General features: G+C 40.8%; 2 protein-coding genes across 7 annotated transcripts in view; one reads left to right on the top strand and one right to left on the bottom strand.

The window, feature by feature from the left end:
* Positions 1 to 9,312, top strand: part of UFSP2 (UFM1 specific peptidase 2) — a 25,891-nt gene extending 16,579 nt beyond the window's left edge. For 2 of the 3 annotated variants that reach the window (XM_003823473.5, XM_034959522.3), the window contains exons 8-12: positions 1,174 to 1,338; positions 1,549 to 1,673; positions 3,769 to 3,845; positions 6,000 to 6,124; positions 9,146 to 9,312. In XM_003823473.5, the coding sequence (XP_003823521.1) occupies positions 1,174 to 1,338; positions 1,549 to 1,673; positions 3,769 to 3,845; positions 6,000 to 6,124; positions 9,146 to 9,232 (579 nt within the window). In that variant the 3' untranslated portion in view covers positions 9,233 to 9,312. Of the gene's footprint in view, positions 1 to 1,173; positions 1,339 to 1,548; positions 1,674 to 3,665; positions 3,846 to 5,999; positions 6,125 to 9,145 lie in introns of those variants that run through there. The other variant, XM_063604028.1, reaches the window with a different exon arrangement.
* ANKRD37 (ankyrin repeat domain 37) lies at positions 8,901 to 15,600 on the bottom strand. 4 transcript variants are annotated; one of them, XM_055112069.2, is made up of 6 exons: positions 13,187 to 15,529; positions 12,663 to 12,781; positions 12,311 to 12,463; positions 10,590 to 10,681; positions 9,846 to 10,049; positions 8,901 to 9,604 (listed from the first exon to the last, which is right to left on the bottom strand). In XM_055112069.2, coding segments are annotated over exons 2-6 (477 nt in total). In that variant the 5' UTR covers positions 12,690 to 12,781; positions 13,187 to 15,529; the 3' UTR covers positions 8,901 to 9,603. The 4 variants fall into 4 exon arrangements, with proteins under 4 accessions (XP_054968044.1, XP_003823527.1, XP_034815416.1 ...); XM_003823479.7 differs by having other exon boundaries at positions 12,663 to 15,529; XM_034959525.3 differs by lacking the exon at positions 8,901 to 9,604 and having other exon boundaries at positions 9,842 to 10,049; positions 13,187 to 15,600.

Here is a 15,600-nt window from a genome sequence, read left to right as displayed (position 1 = left end):
AGTTATAAATTTTTCTATCTGTGCTTGGGCAGAATATATATTCTCTAATTGTTGGGTGAGGGTTGGTTCTATCTTGCCCCTATCTCCTCTCACTTAATTTTTTAAAAATATCATCAGTTTGGAGCCAGGCATGGTGGTGTGTAACTGTAATCCTCAGCCAGGAGGCTGAGGCAGGAGGATCACTTGAGCCTAGAAGTTCAAGACCAACCTGAGCAACATAGTGTGACCCAATCTCAAAAAAATAAAAACAAAAACCCAGTTCTTTAATAAAAAAAGACATATACATTCTTAGCACTATAAGTAAGAATTTATATGATATTAGTAATTTATTTATCTTTATTTTTTGACCCTTAACTTAGAGTCATCAAATAACATACTTGGGCTGTAATCATAGCAGGTTTATAAATTTAGACACATTCTTCCTGTGTCCCATGATATGGACCCTTCATTTGTTTGTTCATTCCTTTATTCCTTCCTTCATTCATTCAGCATTTATTCAGCAGCATTTATATTAACCGTGTGCCAGGCGTGTTGTAGAAGCTTGGGCCCAAAAATGGATAAGACACAGTGTATGTACTCACTGAGCTCACATATTAGTGTAAGTAGGCAGATATTTTTTAAATGATAAGTAATGTATCATTTAAAGTATATCAAGTCGTGATATACTTTGAAAAATAAAAACATAAAGAGGACAGAGATGACAGGTGAGGCAGGGGGTGGGGTAGTGAGAGAATGAGTGGGCCGTTTGTAGACTGGATGGTCAAGGAAGACCTTTGACATCTAAATGGAAACCTGAGTGAAGTAAGAGTGCAAGCTGTACAATTAATTTGGGAAAAGAGAGTTCCAGGCCAAGAGAACCATGAGGCTCCAAGGTCATACTGCCCCTGGTATATGGGAACCGAAAGTAGAGGGAGCAATAGGGAAAAGTTTAGGAGATGAAATTGGAGAGGAGGCCAGAAGGTAGGTCCTGCTGGGCCCTGTGGTAAGGACTTTGAACCTCAAATAAAAAGCCAAGAAGGTATAATGTTAAACCATAGATCTGTGAAGGCATTTTTATAAGGAACTAAAGTAACAGTCTAACTCTAAGAACATTAAACATAATTCGGGAGTATATATAGAATATGTACTTCTATCCTAAGTTAATATTTTACTGTGTTTCTTCTCTGTATATAGATTTATGTGGTCCAGGGCATATATGGCTATCATCATTATATGCAGGATCGCATAGATGACAATGGCTGGGGCTGTGCTTATCGATCTCTGCAGACTATCTGCTCTTGGTTCAAACATCAGGGATACACAGAGAGGTCCATTCCAACACACAGAGAAATTCAGCAGGTACAGAACATACCGTTTTAATTTATAATCAACTGTATGTTTCATTAGCCCTTAATATACCATTGATAATTTTTGTTACCTCATGGTGCAGACTTATTTCTGTTTTGAAGAAAAAAATATTCTTGTACTGGTAATCAGGGAAAATGCCCTAAACATCGTTTTTAATAGCTGTCTTGTGTATGGATGTTTTATATTTTTAAATACATCAAGGCTCTAGTCGATGCCGGGGACAAACCAGCAACATTTGTTGGATCGCGGCAATGGATTGGATCTATTGAGGTGCAGCTGGTACTAAACCAATTGATCGGTATAACGTCAAAAATCCTGTTTGTCAGGTAAGCACACTTTAAGAAATTAGATAAATCATTTCAAAGTGACAGTCTGTCATTTTAATTAAAATAATAGAAAAAATGGTATCTTCCCTTATTTCTTTTTACTCCTTTTCCTTCTTCCTTATTACACATTGCTTTATAAATCTCATTTTTTAATCTTAATTTTTTTTCATTTTTTTTTTGGAAGGCTCTGATTTTATGAATAAACTTTGTGATGTAATGTATACTTGTATTATTTAGGCCTAATTTTAGCCTACAAGAGGAAAACTTAAAAATATATTAACGTTGAGTAAAGTCATAAAAATTATATTAGCAGTTTCTTTATGCTCCAATCTTTTAAAAAGTCTTAAAAGGCAAAACTCAAATGTTGAACTATGACTGACCTTTTTGTTTACCTCCTGCTCTTTTTCTTCCTAAAATGTTAATAATCTAGTAATGTGTTCAAATAATGTATTCATTTTGTCTTTTCCAATGATCTTAACCATAATTCTAATATTAAAATGAGAAAATATAAATTAATTATTTTCTATGACCATAACTAGCTGACTCCTGATTGTATGAGCTTATGTTTTAAAATACATTTTCTAGCCAGGCGCAGTGGCTCACGCCTGTAATCGTAGCACTTTGGGAGGCCGAGGTGGGTGGATCCCCTGAGGTCAGGAGTTTGAGACCAGCCTGGCCAGCAGAGCAAAACCCTGTCTCTACTAAAAATACAAAAAAAATTAGCTGGGTATGGTGGCGCATGCCTGTAATCCCAGCTACTTGGGAGGCTGAGGCAGGAGAATCGTTTGAACCCAGGAGGCGGAGGTTGCAGTGAGCCAAGATCATGCCACTGCACTCCAGCACAGGCAACAAAGCGAGACTCCCTTTCAAAAAAAAAAAAAAAAAAAAAAAAAACAGAAAAATACATTTTCTAAAAAAGAAAAAAAAAAAAGCCAAAAAACAAATAAAATACATTTTCTATTGTTAATTACAGTAACATTGTCCTCATTGTATAATTCTATCTTTTATGTGTTAAAGATGTAATTTTATCCTTTCCCCAGTGGTTATGGAAATCAGTGGTAAAAAAATGACAGACTGGCTGGGCACAGTGGCTCATGCCTGTAATCCCAGCACTTTGGGAGGCCAAGGTGGGTGGATCACCTGAGGTTGGCAGTTTGACACCAGCCTGGCCAACATGGTGAAACCCTGTCTCTACTAAAAATACAAAAATGAGCCGGGCATGGTGGCGCACGTCTGTAATCCTAGCTACTCAGGAGGCTGAGGAAGGAGAATCGCTTGAACCTGAGAGGCGGAGGTTGCAGTGAGCTGAGATCGCGCCACTCCACTCCAGCCTGAGCAACAGAGCGAGCCTCCATCTCAAAAAATAATAATAATAAAAAACAATGACAGACTTAAGTAGTGAAGAACTTTTTTTAAAAGTTATAGTTTTGGTACATTAAAACATACGTTCCTCATTAAGCAAGAGCTAAGGTTTAGCACCACCGGGCACCTTCCCCCAAAAAATACCTCCCTTCATTATCCCATCTATCTTTCTCTTTTCAAAAGTAAAAATTCTGAGATTCCCTAAAAATAGTATGTTGCACTTGAAAACATTTTGCAGTTTTCACATTGATTTCACAGACATGTATTTTAGGCCTAGACTCTCCTCTGTTATGTAGACAGGTCAGTGTTTTGGGTCCCAATTTAAAGATGAGGAAATACAGACTAAGAAGTCTACCAGCAAGAAGGCAAGAACCCAGGACTTAACACTCATTCTTCTGATTAATCCATCCATAAGAACTCCCTGAGCACCAAGGTGATGTTTTAACTTCATGTTAAAAACCCAGGCCTCCTTTATACAGTTCAAGAAGCAGAAAATCAAGGTCTTTTAGCCTCTTATCTAGCACACTTGGTGGCCTTAAGTATTTTGAGTTTATGTTGCTTTAAATTGCACAGTTTAATTGCTCTCAGTTCCCTAACACTTAATTTTTTTACATTTATATATTTTTTCAGTAACACCCGAAAAAACAAGAAAGTAGGAAACATTGTCTCCTAGCTCATTATTTGACCGTAGTGTTGGAAGTAGTTCATCTGATAGAAAATGGTTTCTTTCTAGCCAAGGTTCAGAAATTGCCTCTCAAGGACGGGAACTGGCTAATCATTTCCAAAGTGAAGGAACTCCAGTTATGATCGGTAAGCTGTTTCAGACATTGTTTTTGGTAGAGTGAGTAGTATGTAAAACTTATCATTGATATAAATATTTAATGTTGCATAAAATCAGTCATTTAAAAAATTTTGAAATTAACTTTTACACCATATGTATGGATCTCTGGATATTGAAAAAAATTTCTAAGGTGGCTTAAAGGTTACAAAAAAGATTATAATAACCAGAAGAAGTAAAGGCTGAGAAATGGTAGCTATGTTCAAACATTTAAAGAGCTGAGAACAGTATTAAAAAGAGGAAACGGTCACTCAGCTGAGCTTCGTAAGTCATGACTCTGTCATAACTGGGCTGGCTTTGTGAGATTTTGCAATTACTTACCTCTGTGGATTTTATTTGTAAAATAAGAAGATTGGATTAGCTGATCTAAAGATGCTTAATTCTTTGAAGAACAAGACCTGTTCTGTGATGACAGAAGGCAAGCTGAGACTAGTGTGTAAGAAATGGAGGTGGAAGCTGGGCGTAGTGGCTCACACCTGTAATCCTAGCACTTCGGGAGGCCGAGGCAGGAGGATAGCTTGCATCCAGGAATTCAAGACCAGCATGGGCCAGACCGCATCTCTACCAAAAAAAAAAAAAATACACAAATTAGCTGGCATGGTAATGTGAGCCTGTAGTGCCAGCTATTCAGGAGACTGAGGTGGGAGGATTGCTTGAGCCCAGGAGGCTGCAGTGAGCCAAGAGATCCACTGCTCTCCAGCCTGGGTTACAAAAGTGAGACACTGTCTCAAAAGAAAAAAAAAAAAAAAAAAGAGAAATGGAGGTAGGCTGATGTCAGCAAAATATCAGAAAGAACTTAATGAGTAGGCCGGGCCCAGTAGCTCACGCCTGACTCCTGATTGTATGAGCTTATGTTTTAAAATACATTTTCTAGCCAGGCACAGTGGCTCATGCCTGTAATCCAGCACTTTGGGAGGCTGAGGCGGGCGGATCACTTGAGGCCAAGAGTTCGAGACCAGCCTGGCCAACATGGCAAAACACTGTCTCTACTAAAAATACAAAATTTAGCTGGGTGTGGTGGCACACACCTGTAATCCCAACTACTTGGGATGCTGAAACAGGAGAATCGCTTGAGCTGGGAGGTGGAGGTTGCAGTGAGCCGGGATTGCCCACTGTACTCCAGCCTGGGTAGCAGAGCAAGATCTGTCTCAAAAAAAAAAAAGACTGGGCGCAGTGGCTCACGCCTGTAATCCCAGCACTTTGGGAGGCCAAGGTGGGTCGATCACGAGGTCAGGAGATCGAGACCATCCTGGCTAACAGTGAAACCCCGTCTCTACTAAAAAAAAATACAAAAAATTCGCTGGGTGTGCTGGTGTGCGCCTGTAGTCTCAGCTACTCAGGAGGCTGAGGCAGGAGAATTGCTTGAACCTGGAAGGCAGAGGTTGCAGTGAGCCGAGGTCACGCTATCGCACTCCAGCCTGGGTGACATGAGACTCTAGCTCAAAAAAAAAAAACAACAAAAAACTTAATGAGTGGAGTCCTATATCACTGGAGGTACTCAGAGGCAGCAGGACCATCTGCTGAGAGAGGCACTACAGCAGATTGTTACTCTGTTGGGAGGAGTTTATGGCCCTTTCTAAATCCATTTTAGGTAATTATATGGATGTGAATGTAGAATATAAATTGTATGTGATTATAGATATGATTGTATCTTTTGTGTTAAAGATGTAATTTTATCCTTTCAGAGTATATCTGACATTGTGTCTTTTATAGTGTAGGGTAGTCCATTTTAATGCTATTTTAGATCAGTTAATAAGCAAAGTAATGTTTTTTTTTTTTTTTTTTTTTGAGGGTCTTGCTGTGTTGCCCAGGCTGGAGTGCGGTGGCATGATCTCGGCTCAGTGCAAGCTCCGTCTCCCAGGTTCATGCCATTCTCCTGCCTCAGCAGGAGCTGGGACTACAGGCGCCTGCCACCAAGCCCAGCTATTTTTTTTGTATTTTTTTAGTAGAGACAGGGTTTCACTGCATTAGCCAGGATGGTCTCCATCTCCTGACCTCGTGGATCCACCCACCTCCCAAAGTGCTGGGATTCCAGGTGTGAGCCACCACATCTGTCTTTTTAAATTGAATAGGCATTTGACATTTGTTTATGCCTTCATTCTTATTTCCTGTTTTTTCTTCTATAGGGGGAGGAGTTTTGGCCCACACAATACTAGGAGTTGCATGGAATGAGATTACAGGGCAGATAAAGTTTCTGATTCTAGATCCACATTATACCGGTGCTGAAGACCTGCAAGTTATTTTGGAAAAGGTAAGTATCCATTTAACACAAATTGAGACAAAAGGCAAAGAAGCTAGAAATGAAGGATCACAAACTGGCTGGTAACAGAAAGACAATAAGCTGAGGGCAGAGATCTCCCTGTGTGGAGGCCTTCTGAGGCTGTTGTAAGTAGCCGTCTCCGTATAGGGAATGTGCAAGAACAAAGCACATTGCAAAAGACAAAATTTAGGTTTATAGAAACTTTCTCAGCTATTAAAATTAATAATAGGACACACACTCATAAATATATTCCTTTGGAGATTTTAGAGCTTTCATAAACAAATATATCAAAGTTTATCAATGTCTTAAAATAGATGAGCAGAATATATAAACTTTTAAAATTTTAGAATTAACCAAAAGATAGCTAAGCAGTGTGCTAGACATTATGGAGGCTTGACTAATTTTAATTCATTTACATATAACCTAATCTCATTCTATAAAGGGTTTGAAGTTGATACATATTTAAGAGTATTCTTACTTACAATAGCAGATAAAGGAGGTAAAAGTTTGTTAATTCATAGGCAACTAATTCTCACATATGAAAACTCAGTACCAAGTCTTTAGGAGAAATTATTGTAAAACATAATTAACCTGAATTTTAAGTAGCATTTATATTCGCTGCCAAATACATTGAAATTGCAGAGAATACATAACAACCTTTTAAACTATAAACTAAAGATAAAATGTTGTAATATGTTAAAGAGTTTTAAGCCAGGCGTGGTGGCTCACACCTGTAATCCCAGCACTTTGGGAGGCTGAGGTGGGCGGATCACCTGAGATCAGGAATTCGAGACCAGCCTGGCCAACATGGTGAAACCCCATCTCTACTAAAAATGCAAAAATTAGCCAGGTGTGGTGGTGGGCGCCTATAATCTTGGCTATATGGGAGGCTGAGGCAGGGGAATCACTTGAACCCGGGAGGCAGAGGTTGCAGTGAGCTGAGATGGCACCATTGCACCCCAGCCTGGGCAACAGCAGTGAAATTCCAGCTCAAAAAAAAGTTTTTAATGTGTGTAGTCCAACTCTGTTATATCCTCAGTTTACTCAAGTCTTTTGTTTATGATAAGGGTATAAACACTAATAGGCTAGAAATGTGTTGTTACAGTTTTAAGTGTTTTTTTTTTCCTTTTCTCTTTCACAGCATTTGGAATTTGAAGTCTATAAAAGGTTTTTTGACTGGTGCATGTATCTTACTGAATATAGTAGCAATATTCTTGTTCTGTAGCAAGGTGTTCATTCCGTTCAGTATTTATTAAAGTACCTAACAAGTGCCAGGCACTGTCCTAAGCACTAGTATTACACGAGGTTTTTCGGGAGCTAAAACCTTTAGGGTAGGACAGAGAAGGAGAGTGCAAAAAGGACTCTCGAGAAAAAAAAAATGGTATCTCAGGTGCTTCTACGAGGCTGGTGCTGTGGCGGCCCCTGCCCTGTAGAAACAGTGAAAGCCGCACTGCAGGTAGATCAGTGCGTCCAGAGCCAGGCGAAGAGGTGAGGCTGGAAGGACACACCAAGCTGAGTCAGAAAGGGTGGTCTTTGTGAACCAGGCATTTAGATTTTTTCTTAAAGGCAGGGAGAAGCCTTAATTATTTTCATCATCAAATTTCTCTTTTCTGGTTGACTCAAGGGGCTCTGCACTACATGGCATTATCTAGATAAGGTTTCTGAACAATTAGAGTAAGGGATTGTCCCTGATTTCTTTCTCTGAGAATTGCAATCTCCATCTTTGCTAGTTCTATTTCTATAGAACTTTTCAACAGCAGCAACCTCCTTGCTCTATTTGTATACACAAGAAACTGTGCAGCCAAGGTCCTGCCATTAAAACTATCGATTCACTTGACTCCAGGAACCCAGGAGGCCAGAGGAGAGTTCCATCTCTGCCTGACCTCTTTGCCTTCTTGTGGTGCTTTCCTGTTTGAAGTTCCCATGCTGGTCATCTCACAGGAAAGAAGCATGTCCTATGCACTATGTCCCTATGCAATCCCATTCTGACACCCTCTCTACCCATTTCTCCTTTAAAAAATCTGGATCTGGTTACCTGGACAAGGCCTTCATGTGTAAAAGGATCAAAAAAAGGTGAAAACAGAATGAGCCTTTTTTCTCTGTCTGTTAAGAGAACAGATTTTAGGACATTAAATTAATAGAGAAAGTTTTGCTGAAAAAATGAGATGATTAATAGAATCCTGGTTACCTAGGGAGAGTGGGGGATTACCTAGGACTGGTAGAGGATTTTTTACTTTTATCTTGTTTTTTGACAATGTGTATCTTATTAGGAGGGAGTCAGACCGCTGGTTGTCACTCACTTCATGGTATTTTCAGAGTCTCAGCCTCCTTGCAAGGATTTCTCAAAGCATTTAAGAATCATATAATACAGACCAGTTATTGGCTTTTCCTTCAAGTTTTCTTCTTTAATAAAATAACTCAGTGGCCCTAGGAGAAATCTGAGAAATTTTCATACTCTAAATGAGATTTTGCTTGAAAGTAATTTTCTCTGCTGGCAAAAAGGATTAATACTGACATGAAACATGGGAAGTAGAATTGAGTAACACCTGGAATTTGAAAATGAAAGGGCACAGAGTGCCAGGCAGGGGGCAAGCTGAGGTTTCTCACTACAGTACTTCAATCCTAAGATGCCACTGAATGGTCTCTTACAGTCCTTTATGGACTATTAAGAAAAACAGACTGCTAGTTCAATTGTCACATGCTATCAGTTGCAAGTGGTAAAACTATACATCTCAGAATCAGTAAACTGTGGTATCTGGAATAACAGTTACAAGTAAATTTTTTTTAATGATTTTTATGATGAATTACATACATAGAATTAAAAGTTCAAAAACCTACCTTAAAGGGTAAGATACGTTACTTTTCTATGCTAGTAGGAATTCAAATCCTTGAATGATAAAGCCATTTAGAGTCTTATTCCAAGGTCCTGCTGACAGAGCCTGATGTCACGATTTCCATGACATAATCTTGTAACTTTGTAAAAGGCTTTCCTTTCCCGTCTTCTCTATCCAGGGCTGGTGCGGATGGAAGGGCCCAGATTTTTGGAACAAGGATGCATACTATAACTTATGTCTTCCTCAGCGACCAAATATGATTTAAAATATCTTGGAGTCAAAGACTGCAGTAGAGTGGTATTATAAATTTGTGAATAAAGAATCAGTTTAAGTTTTCACATTAAATCCTGGTTCTAGTTTGACGATTTAAATTATGACCTTTTTCAAAGGTTGTAAATACTGCACGGAGAATGTATTTTTTAGACATTCCTTTAATAACTTAAAAGACAAAGCATACACAACCAGCATATTATAGGCATGTAAATACATGTGTTCTTAAATGGATCTTCACTTGGAAGAAAGTTTTTCCTCCTTCTCAGGAGTTTAGACACAACATATGGTAAAGCCAAAAGCAGGAGCTTATAGATCTGCATGAAATGAAGGCGTTCTTCAGACTTCTTCATAACCCACGTGACATCTGTTTTTAAAAAAACGTTAACATTAAAAACTTTTTTTTAAAAAGAGTTTTATCCCCAAACTTCCACCATGCAGTCCCATTTTTGGTCTCTAGACTCTGGTAAGTATAACCAGTATTAAAATGTTAATGAGAATGAAACAATACTACTAGAAATACGAGTGTCAGTATTAAATGGAATAATAAATGCTATGCAAACGAGATCACTGCGGGAGGAAAAAAGCAGCAGCTCTGAGTTACTTACCAGCACTTCTTTTTCCCACTGGTATTTTCTACACTTCCAAGACTCCGTTTCTGTCTGAGCACAGCAACACAATCATTCCTGTCAGGGTGTTCACTTGCTTTTATTGTCTGCATACATTTAATTGTTGTAAGAAACTTGGCACAGTCTGGAAATCCACATGACCAAGCGAGATCTTCAGCTGTTTGCCCGTTCTTATTACATAAACTGAAAACAGGATAAAAACGGAGTGAAATGAAACATTGAACTTAAGTCTTTTTTTTATATCTTACAAGGGAATTTTGGGCTCATACAAATGTTGGTTGCAGAACAGAAGAGGTAAAGGATGCATAAGGAAATTGCATGTTTGGTCACTATTGTATCCTCAGCAACTAACAGAATCCAGCATAGAGCGGGCATTCCAGTTCTGAATGAATGTTAGAATTATCTGATGTTTAATACAGTGTATGAGTACCCAAAGGTAGTCAATGGGAACTATAGAATGGGTTTTCCTGAACCGAAACTGAAGTAGGATACAGTCATAATGAACAAAATTGCACCTCTGATTGCTCAGGATCTGACTTTTTACTTACTGGAACTGAGTATTATTCGATAGCACCAACAACCTAAGTTAACATTTAAATGATTAACACTAAATTATCAATTAGGCAAGCATTATTTTTAAAAGCACATGTAACTAAGCTTCAGGAGTCTGATTAGTTTAATCCAAGAAAACATAAAATGTGAAGCCACTGTTTTCATACTCACTCAATTTGGGCATCACTGGCTACAAGCAGGCTTAGGCACTCCAGGCTTCCAACTTTTGCTGCCTTGTGTAGTGGAGCTTCTCCTAAAACATCCTTAAGGTAAGACAGTGCATTTTAGAGTCTCCCAAAAACACTTTTTGTGGAAGTTGATGAGTGACATTTAATATTAGCTATTTAAGGAAGCTAGTTAGAACTGCATTGTACTGGACAGGGAATTTTTTTTTTTTTTTTTTTTTTTTTTTTGGCAGAGAACACAAACTTTTCGTGGGTTTATTTTGTTAATATTCATTCTCAGTTCCGGTTTTGGGTTTGTTTTCAGAAATAAGAAGTCTTAGTCACTTTTAAGACTAAGAAGTCATGTGTTTTTGATACATATAAACCTGCATCAACATCTATTCTAATTAAAAACACTACTGATAATCGTTTGCAAGTGCAACATTTCAGGAATGCATAATTAAGTAACTAGTGGACTATTATTATAACTTAAGCATTCTAGCATATGCTCTGAAATGATCATTCCTTTATTTAGATCTTCTAGATACTTTTAGTGATTACATTAGGGATAGCCAACTCCATGGGCTAATTTGAAACATAGAAATGTACTATGCTTGCATATTCATTTCAGTATGGAACCTTCTAAAAATCTCCTTTGGACTTAATTTTTAAATTCAAGCTTTTTATTTTTGTTTTTTTCCTCGGTAAGCTGCAAAAGCTTTTTATTTTTGATTAGTTCTTTTAGTTTGCTTTTTCATACCGTTTTCATTAATAAAAACGTGTGGCTGGGCGCGGTGGCTCACACCTGTAATCCCACCACTTTGGAAGGCCGAGGCAGGCGGATCACCTAAGGTCAGGAGTTCGAGACCAGCCTGGCCAACATGGTGAAACCCTGTCTCTACTAAAAATACACAAATTAGTCGGGCACGGTGGCGCGTGCCTGTAATCCCACCTACTAGGGAGGCTGAGGCAGGAGAATCTCTTGAACCCAAGAAGCAGAGGTTGCAGTGAGCCGAGATCGCGCCATTGCACTCCAGTCTGGGCGACAAAAGCAAAACTCCGTCTCAAATAAATAAAAACGTGTAGCCATATGCACATACATTAAAATGTAAGCAAATAAAAAGAGTTCTTCCAGAAAAGTTTACAATTTAAAATTCACCATGCTTTAATATTCAGTGGAAGATGCAAACTACAGTAAGAAAATTCTTTAGGAAATTAGAATGCTTGTGGACATAGCTCCTAAGTATTTCAATTGCTGCAGGGAGACTTTTGGTAATGTAGCAATTACTTCTTTTGAAATAAACTAGATCTGTGCTGTTCAATATGATAGTCAACAGCCACTTAAGGCTAGAGTATTTTAAATGTGGCTAGTCTGATTTGAGATACGCTGTCACACCAGATTGTGAAGACACAGAATAAAAGAAAATCTAAAATAATCAGCAATTGCTTTGATTACATATTGAACTGATAACATTTTGGACAAATTGGGTCAAATACTAAAATTTCATGTTTCGTTTATTAATGTGGCTACTTAAAAACTTGAAATTTCTCATGTCCTCACATCAAGACTGGAAAAAAACTCTTAAATTACATCTGTGTCTTGCATTATATTTCTGTTGGACATCGCTGCTATAGACATGTTTTTAACAGCTGAAACAACTCTTGGCGTCTGAGAAATGTGTCTGGGTTGGAGGGGACGGCTGTACACAGCAACAGTTACCTAGTTACCTGCTGGTTGAGGTCAGCGCCCGTTTGCAGCTGCCAGAGAAGAAAGCAAGCAAGGCCGCTTCCTGCGGCTAAGTGGGCAGGTGACTGCTTGCAGGGATCCGGGGGTGCGTTGACCGAGGCCCCTGTCTCCAGCAAATGCTTCAGACCATCCACCTGCAGGAAGAGAACAGATCCAGCACCCTTCCCACCTTTGTCCAGTCCCGCGCCCCTCCGGGCTGGAAACCTCCCCGCCCTTCACAACCAGCTCTGACCAGGCAGCGCCCAGTGGTCCGTCCCCGCATTAACGAGAAGACGAATCTAGAAGCTTGAGCCTGCAGGACAAAAGCTCGGGCTCTGTGAGCCCGAATCTCACCTCGGGGTTGCAATCCAGCAACAGCATTTCCCGCCTAAGGCAGATGACAAGAGTCCTTGGAAGTGCAGAGCGGTGAGACACTCGCCGCACCCCGACAGGTAAGAATGCGCAGGCCGGCCCTAGCACGGGAGAATTTAAAGACCGCTGGGACTTCCGGGCCGGCCCTTGGCAGCCGCGCCCCAGCTCCGGTTACGCCCGAGCAGCCTAATCCTCAACGACCTGGACCCTGTCCAGCCCCCGCCACGGCCGCACGTACACAAACACTGGCACGTGGAGCCCGGCGCCGGGGGCAGGAGGAGGGGGCGGGCGCGCGAGGCCATCCGCCGATTGGCCAGCTGTGGATGCGTCAGGCCCTCCCACCTCGGGGCGGGGCCCACGGCGGCCCCACGGAGCCTCAGCGCGCGTGCGCAGGGTAAGTCAGTGGGCGTGAGAGGACTGGAGAAGCGGGTGGGGCTCCGTGGCCGCCATGAGGCGCGCTGAGTTTGACACGTCTCCCGGTAGTGCGCCCGCCCTTTAATCCTTACGGAGAAGCGGGAGTTTCGGCTGCAGGTTTTGGCTCTGCCGGCGCGCACGTAACCAGGAAACCGGGAGCCACACGCAGCTCCCCGTCGACGCCGCCTTCAGAAGCCGCTGTGCACTGCGCTGCTGCCGCCTCGGCGCCGGGGAACGCAAGTTCCTTTACCTCGCGCGCAGTCGCCCGCCTCCCAAGCCGGGAGGTGAAGGCAGGGACGGCGAGCGCGAACTCGAGGGGATGGCTGTCCCGAGTGGCAACGGCCGAGCCCGGCCCGCGCAGGGACCCTTGTGGAGGGGCCCTCGGGGAGAGGCCGCAGCACGCTGGGGTCGTCACGCTGGTCCACGCCGGGCTCTCCTCCCGGGAGAGCGGAGCCGGCCGCGTGCGATTCGGACCCGCGGGGCTGGTGAAGCCGCTGTCCGGCCCCGCGGGTGCTGTCGGGCCTGCGTCACTGCTTTTTGTAGAACATGACCTGACTTCCGATGGCAGCTACTGACGTCAGAGCTGCTCCCTAGACTCTCCCTAAGCGTCTTTCCAGAAGGATCTGCTTAGAAACCAAAGCTCCAGCCGAGTGTTTCTTTTCCCCTACATTTTTAGTGATTCTTTTCTGTTGATGCCTTTGAAAGCTCGGAGAAATAAATACGTTTATTGTTGTGCTGTTAGAAGACAAGCTCATGCTTGTCCTCTAAAGATAAGTGGTCTTTTCATTCTACTTTTTGTTTTGTAGTAAAAGCCATAAAATTTGCAATCGCAAGTTTATGTTGTTAGTTACCCAAGGGGTAGTTTTAAGCATTTTTATTCATATGAATATTTGAACATAAATGTGTGTTCAAATATATAGAATCGTTCTTATATTCCACATTTTTAATAAACTATTCACAATATTTTTTAATGATGTTTAAAGAACGGCAGTGTAGAGATACTGTTGTCAGATTTGTGAGGTGAGCACACGTTGATATTGCCAATTTTGCTTTTGTTTATCAATTCAATAAGCACTGCTTTTTAAAACACATGTGTTGAAGCTTCAGGTTTGCACAGAAGTTCATTTTCAGGAATTCCTAACTAATAAAGGGTATCAGACACGTTCTTAGAGTTTTGAACATAAATACTGCAGTTAGCATATGTAGTGGGATATTTGTGTGGTGAAAGTGCCTCCATATTTCATATCTTTTCTTTGAAACAAGATTCTGTTCAGTATGCATTAAGTGGTAGTTATTTTTTAACTTCCTGTTACATACGTAAATTTCATAAGGAAAGGAAATTTGGGGAGTCGTTACAGCTTTTCTCCCTTTAATCACAGCGTACCTGTCCATTGCTCACATTGTTTTCAGAAAAAAAAGTTGTATCTCAGCTGGATATCTGACTTATCTTTAGTAATGGGCCTAGAAACTATAAACTGAACAAAGCTTATAATGCACAAAAACAGGATAAGTACATTTGGGGGACAATATCTTACTGGCAAGTAACTGGTGTTTCACCAGGCGTGTAGCAGGTGGGATCAATTTTCTAAAACGGAAGATGATCTAAGATGCATATTTTATAGGCGTTCTCCTAAGCAGTGCTAATTCTACATGTTTTAATTGCTGGTAGATGTGTTTCCAGAACGCGGATGCCATTTACAGCGAGTGTTAAAAAAAACGTTGGATGATGAGTAAGTGAGCGAATAGATGAGAGATGTGTGGGCTGAATCTTGAGTGGTAAGAGTTTGCTAAGGAGTCCAGGAAGGGAAGAGTATTTCTAAGAAGTGTAAAATATCTTCCAGTATTGAGAGCACTATATGTAGTTCAGTCTGGGGGCAGTGTGTGATACACATGCAGCTGTGATGTGAAATAGAGAAAGGCCGACAAATGAGAAAGTATTAACCACTAACGTCTATTCCAGTTTATTAAATTACAAATTGACATTAATTGAGCACTTGTGCCTCAAGACTAACGCTCATAGGTATTATCTGCATTTTACAGAAGAGGAAATTGAGGCTTAGGGAGGTCCATTAACTTGTCATGTAATTATTAGGAGGTAAATCAGCAATTTGAAGTCAGTTTGACTCCAGAGCCCACATTCTTATACCTATGTGTTTTAAATAATTTTGGTCACCTCTGGTCAATTCAGGCTACTAAGATTGGTTTCTTTAATGCAAACCAAAGGCCTTTTTTTTTTTTTTTTTTTTTTTTTTTAACTCTGAAACACAATCTCGCTGTCTTGCCCAGATTGGAATGCAGTGGCGTGATCTCAGCTCACTGCAACCTCCGTCTTCCCGGGTTCAAGTGATTCTCGTGCGTCAGCCACCCAAGTAGCTGGGCTTACAGCTATACGCCACCACACCCAGCTAATTTTTGTATTTTCAGTAGAGATGGGGTTTCACCGTGTTGCCCAGGCGGTCTCAAACGCCTGACCTCCAGTGATCCACCTGCCTTGGCCTTCCAAAAT

The sequence above is a fragment of the Pan paniscus genome, chromosome 3 (assembly GCF_029289425.2).
Source record: "Pan paniscus chromosome 3, NHGRI_mPanPan1-v2.0_pri, whole genome shotgun sequence".
Classification (NCBI taxonomy): domain Eukaryota; kingdom Metazoa; phylum Chordata; class Mammalia; order Primates; family Hominidae; genus Pan; species Pan paniscus.
The sequence above is the reverse complement of the archived record's forward strand: the minus strand, read 5'-3'. Positions and strand labels throughout refer to the sequence as shown.

What these genes read in the sequence shown, in the direction of transcription:
- ANKRD37 (XM_034959525.3), bottom strand. Translation starts at nt 12,689, where the DNA reads ATGCTGTTGCTGGATTGCAACCCCGAG. An exon ending in TGCTGGATTGCAACCCCGAG is followed by an intron (nt 12,464 to 12,662) that starts GTGAGATTCGGG and finishes CTCTTCCTGCAG; the next exon opens with GTGGATGGTCTGAAGCATTT. An exon ending in GCGCTGACCTCAACCAGCAG is followed by an intron (nt 10,682 to 12,310) that starts GTAACTAGGTAA and finishes TCTTACCTTAAG; the next exon opens with GATGTTTTAGGAGAAGCTCC.